This window comes from Drosophila kikkawai, chromosome 3R, assembly GCF_030179895.1.
Source record: "Drosophila kikkawai strain 14028-0561.14 chromosome 3R, DkikHiC1v2, whole genome shotgun sequence".
In the NCBI taxonomy this organism is placed as follows: Eukaryota; Metazoa; Arthropoda; class Insecta; order Diptera; family Drosophilidae; genus Drosophila; species Drosophila kikkawai.
The window spans coordinates 23,686,914-23,692,913 of NC_091731.1; the positions used below are offsets into that span (position 1 = coordinate 23,686,914).

Genomic DNA, 6,000 nt, shown 5'->3' on the forward strand with positions numbered 1-6,000 from the left:
AACTAAGGACGGCGGCGAGGCAGCGGAGAGGCATGCTTTTTGTGCACATTTGTTTCATTTCATGCTGCTCCATTCATTTTGCTCAGCATTGCTTTTTTGCTGCTCGTCCCATTGTTGCTGTTTGTCTTGCCTGCCAAGAGTCGCGAGACTGAGCCAAGTTTGTGTGGCCTTCGTCCTTGCTGGCCGCGTTTTGTTAACCTGCTGATGCTGCTATTGCCGTAGGAGTATTTGGATTGTAAGTAATGCGAGTGGGTTGCGGGCTCCATGTGCACTCCAGCGGCACTCGTCTAATTAGACAAAGTTGAGACCGAGCCGCACAGCAGCCACTCGAAATGAGCACACGGCGCCGTTCGCTGCGGTTCGAGTATGGTGGTATTATCTTAAAGACTCCTTAAAGTGCGTGTGTGTATGTGTGTGTATCAGCTCTCACTTTGATGTCTCTGTCATTCCACAAAAAATGCCACAGAATTTGCTTTGGCAACATTGTTTACGCCGCAGCACAGGCTCGGCACACGGAAAATATTCAGACAAAGCCTTCGAAAACAAGAAGCTGTAATATTATTAACTAAACCACGAAAAAGCAAGGAAAAGTATTTCAGAAAGTGTTTGGTATATCTTTAAGCCTGGAAAGAAGAAGGCAAATTGTAAAATATAAAAGAAGTCATCTAGATATTTTCTATAGTCAAAAAGTAAACAATTTTATATTATATCATAATTAAAATAGCCAAGAAAAATTTTTTTTTTTTCCCTTCTTTTGAACTTTGAAAAATGCAAATACAAATATTAAAAAAACTTTTTTTTCTGTGTTCACTCGCACACACACGTGCAGACTGGCCCACGTACTCTAGCAGCCATTCTCGTGAAGCCTCAATGTCAACGCTGTTCATTCATTTGTCGCCGCACTTCCGTTTCCTGTCCCCTCTGCTCCGTGATCCACTGAAACCGCTCCCCTTCGAAGAGGTCTTCCGCCTTTTTTGTCGGCTGCTGGGCCACACACACAGGCTGGCAACATTTTTGCGACTTTTGACATTTTTTAATGCTGTCAGGCATGGCGTGAAAGTAAACGTGAAAGGCCACAGCCCCGACAAGCACACACACGCACAGGACAGGGCTCAGGACACGGCACAGGCAGACACACATAGACGCACTAGAGCCGCCTTAGTTTGTGCGTCTTTATGGCTCAAAGACGCCACACAAATGTGACATAAAAGGCGATAATAATAAAATATCACTGGGTGCTCGTCGGGGCGGGGCGGCCACGTCAAATAACAAACTGCAAAATCGTAAACAACAAGCGGCGAATGAGAGTGCGGGGTGCCAGCGCTAGATGGCGCTCAAGATTCACTTGTACAATAAGTCGGACTGGGACGGACCACAATAAAGGCGACTCGCACATAAATTCCAGCGAAATGCGCTATAAAAATTAAGAAATTGTTGAATTATTTTACGTTTACGAGCGGAAGGGCGAATGGGGAGCGTGTCCCCGTAAAGTGAATATTAATATTGAAATGTCCCAGTCGCCAGTCGCTCAAATGTCCTTGTTGTTCCTTGTTCGGTTCCTGTTTGTATCGCCTCTTGTTGTTGTGCTTCTGCCGTGGCTGTTGCTGTTATTGTTGTATTGTTATTATTGTTCATATTGCTATTTTATTAGATGCCATTTGTTTCCTTATCAGCGCACAGTTGGCCACGCTTTCGATATGTACTTATTTGCTAATGGTTCTCTTTTCTTTTCGCCGCTCAAATAATAATTTGCAACTCTGTTATGATGTCATTTTGCAAGTGTTGTGAATATCTGAAAAGCAATGACAACAAAGCAACCAACCAACCAAACAAGCCAAAACTAATCGGTATAAACAATTTGCTTTTGTTTCTCTATTCCTGGACACTCACACTCACACTCACACTCACCCGCTCACCCATTACTCACTCTCATGAATTTATATCCTTACCCCAACTCGCACACTCACTCACCGCACACACACACCCATTCACATATGGTCTCGGCATTGTTGTTGATTTTGTTTTATACCAACCAACCAAAGTGTATATTGCAGACCCGGATCTGATATTGCCGCGCGGCGAATTGGAATTTACGACCCTGGATCCAACGCTGAAGTAATTGTAAAAAGTAATAATAAACATCTACCATAGTGAGCCAACAACCTACACACGCCCAGCCACACACAACACACCAAACACAGACACAGGCCTCATAATTCACGGGCATTTCATTTAACATAGCTGTAAATTTTTAGCATAAATTTAAATGCATTAGCGTTAAAGGTAATACGTATTACGTTACGTTATATACGGGCAAGAGATAAGGATAAGCCATTTTGTAAGTGTCAGAATCAAAATATATACAATTCGGAGACAAAGCGAAGCCCTAATAAAAACGCTACAAACTTGTAACTGAAATCAAAAGCAAAGAAACCTGTAAATAGCCTACATCACACATGAAACACCATACACCACACACCAACACGATATACACACCCCCCCTGGACCCACATAGACATCATTCAGAAATCGTTGCTGTTGCACCATCGACTGTACATAGAGAACGGGCAAACATTAATCAAACTGCATTTAAATGTTAAATATTAATTGTAATTAATGAACAACTAGCTAGTAAGTCATTAGCTAATTAAGTCGTGTGTATCGAAAGTGTAATTAGGACTCATAGAGCTCGACGGCTGGCAACCAGCCGAGAGATATTGGTTATCACAGCAAACGCCCAGCAAGGCAAGGAGCCAATACAGAGCAACCGTTCATCAGTCTCTGTCTGCATTAGGATATAGGTTATAGGATCCATTAGCAGTTAGAGCCCCCCTGACCGAGGGCGAATCAAAAGTTTTCGGCGTCAGCTACACCTATTTCTGGACCACTTTCCGGGCCACGCCCTTCGACTTCTTCTTTCCGATCCGATCTGACAGCCGCTATTTATGGCACTTCATGAATATTCTATTGCCACGAGATGAATAACGAAAGCCAAACGGAGCAGCGCCGCCAAGTGGGCGGCATTCGTGTGTTCGAGTGTTCGAGTGCATAATGAATAAATGTCGAGTAAACAGCCAATTCCCAGAGTCCACTAGAGCAGCATCAACAATTCCACACGCCAGAGCGGCTACCAACCACTCCACAGAGCAGCACACAAGCAACCAGAGTGAATTCATTGTAAATGTTATAAATAACTAAAGTAACCCGCAAAGTACGGCAAGGAAAAAGTAATAATAATAATAATAATAATAATACGCCATACAGTTTACACAATACTCCAATGTAATTCGAATTCTAATTTCAAATATACAAACATAAAGTGAAACGGCAGACTAGCAAAATATACAGTGCGTATGCGTAATAAAATAAATTGAAATATATATATATAGGTACATACAATTTAAATGGAATCATCGGGGCACGGGCCTCGCACCCGTTCCCCGTCTCTGTCTCTGTCACTCTGGACAAAACCAAACTGATTGTTTTAAGCAAAGTTAGATTTATAAATAAATTAAATTTAAAATCGACGAGAGTGTGGCGCAAAGCAAGCTCAAAACGGACATACATTATAACTAAGTCGAAACTACTGAGTGTGTTAATAATAATAATACTGAATACTGAATAAATAAACAAGATTCAAAGCAAGCCAGTGTCGTCGCGTGTTCAAATCAATTCCAATTAGGCCGCCCGCCCCGCCCATTCGGACATCAAAGGCGGGGATTAATGCCGCTGCCGGGTTGGATGGAGCTCCCATCCGGCTTTCCCAACTTTTGCCAAGGGTTAAGTGTTATTAATGCCGAGCAAATCCTGCGGCGCTGCATCCTACCCGTCTGCAGCCTGATTGCCACTTGAGGCGCGTAATCGAAACACTGGCAAGGCGGTCGGTCAATGGAGACCGAGAACGCCTTCATTACTTTGCCTCTTAGTGCCCCTCCGCCTCCTTCTTTGACTGTGCGCCCCAAAGCCAAACACGAGCGCTCCGCCCAAAGCCAGCGATTCGAATTAAGGAGCCATGGAGCTGGCGGGGAATGAGTGAGCTGGATTGGATTGGGCGATTGGGCCAAGGGGGGAGGCGAGGCTCTAGCGGCCTTGGCATGCACAAGAGATTAAAACAGTTGGGAGAAATTTGCAGAGCGTGGGCCGACCATCTCCCAAGAAAGTTAAGTTTTGCAGTGAAACTTTCTGCGAATGCAAGCGCCTGTTTGTCGTAATTTGTTGCACACTTTTTAGGGCGCAAACTTGGCATAGAGATGGGAATGGGACTTCGGGACCATTCAAACTGAATTAGGACAATCGATTGGTAATGGAACACCCACCCCGACTCTTATGAATTCCGGGACATGCTCAAGCCGGAGCTTAATTTCAAAATGTAACTCGGAATCTGCATTGTGGTTTCTCGCAATCCCAGAAACCTCCTTGGCGGCAGAAGCGGAGAATTCCCCGCAATTTAGGTTGGCACGTGCGGATTTACTTTTCACTCTACTTTCCAGCTTACCTTCGCCAGTGCCCAGTGCCCATTGCCTTTGCGTTGCTTTTGTTGTCAATTTCATGGCGTTTTCATTTGCTGCCAACCACTTTCGTTGCAGCTTCTCTCCGCAATTGCCTGGAATTTTAAGTTCTCATCCGGTCCGAACGCACTTTGCAGCACTCGGACTAAAAATAAAGCCACATAAATCCGAAGATTTGTTGCCAAGTGGGCAAATCGAAATGGAATCCCAGGGTCACCACCCCACCACTTGTACAGATTCTGGAGCTGGAGATGGAGACCGAACTGCTGGCGTTCCTTGGAACCAGAGTGACTGCTTAGCCGCAGCATGCTTAAATAAATTAAATGACGCCCCTGGCCGGGCCGAGTCCTTTGCCATTCAAAGTGCGCTGTCACAACTCACGGAGGCATGCTTAGTCCGGACAGGGCTGTTGAAATATTAATGCCCTCCAATCTGAGCAGCTAACTTGGCTTGGTTTTTAGCCATTTTTAGGTAGCTAAGTTCAGAAAATAATAAAGCTTATTGTTTTAAAAACCAAATGCTTTAGATAAGTAAAATAATTATCCAATAACTGATTGAGAAATATATATTATTTATGCAATATTATCAATCCAAAGAATACTAACCTTTTTTAAGCCTTAAACATAGACTTAGTATAAGAAAATATTAATTACATTTAATTTTGATTGTAATTTAAGCAACATCTAGCTTCCATTGATATCTGTCTCACTTCAGATTCGGTAGTGAGCAGCACTGAATGGAAAATGGAGAACGGAAAGCGGCCAATTCGATGGCACTTGGATACCATAAAGGCCAGTTTGGAATTCAATTAGCAGACGACTGACAACTGGGCTGGTTTTCCTGCTGGCCCCTGCCGGTCCTGTTGGTCGTCCTGGTGAAACTCATAACGGCTTCGATTGAGCGCGGCGATTATTGCTATCCCTGCCTTGACAGCTGCATGTCGCCACAGCAGCAGAAGAGGGCCACTTCTCGGCCTGACATTCATGGCAGTCATAAGAACAGCTCCCAAAAAAGGGCGGGGAGGCTGCTCAAATGCCGGGAATGCCGTAAAAATGTTTTCGTTTTTGCGCTCGCCAGCGTTGCTGCTGCTCCTCTGCTCCTTTTGTCAGCAGTCATCCGCGTTGTCGTCGTCATTTCAGCAGATGCTGGAATAATGATACCGGCGCCTGCGAAGCGAGCAATCAGCCCGCTTTCGGATCTGTGCCAAGGACATTTGGTATGTGGGTACCATTGTTTTGACTACAACGGTCTCCGCGTGTGGTTCTGTTTCGTTGGGGATGTGTGTGTATGAAAACGGCGCTTCAATTTAGACATTTTCAACGTTTATTTTGCAACAGCTGCCTTAGGTCTACGCGGAACGAGAACTCTTAAGTTACGGAATTTATTATGCACTCCGCTCTTATAATTTGATATTTAAAGAAATCATTTTACGGCGGTAGCTGTGTCTGCTGGTGATGCTGCTCCTGCTGCTCCCGGTGCTCCTGCTGCTGCT

The 6,000-nt window shown here is 44.5% G+C and overlaps 1 protein-coding gene across 3 annotated transcripts in view; it reads left to right on the top strand.

Moving 5' to 3' along the window:
* side (sidestep) overlaps positions 1-3,591 on the top strand; it is a 66,864-nt gene extending 63,273 nt beyond the window's left edge. For 2 of the 3 annotated variants that reach the window (XM_017179993.3, XM_017179995.3), the window contains one exon: positions 2,055-3,591. In XM_017179993.3, coding sequence (XP_017035482.1) covers positions 2,055-2,119 — 65 coding nt within the window. In that variant the 3' untranslated portion in view covers positions 2,120-3,591. Of the gene's footprint in view, positions 1-2,042 lie in introns of all 3 variants that reach the window. The other variant, XM_017179994.3, reaches the window with a different exon arrangement.
* Positions 3,592-6,000: the final 2,409 nt, after the last annotated feature.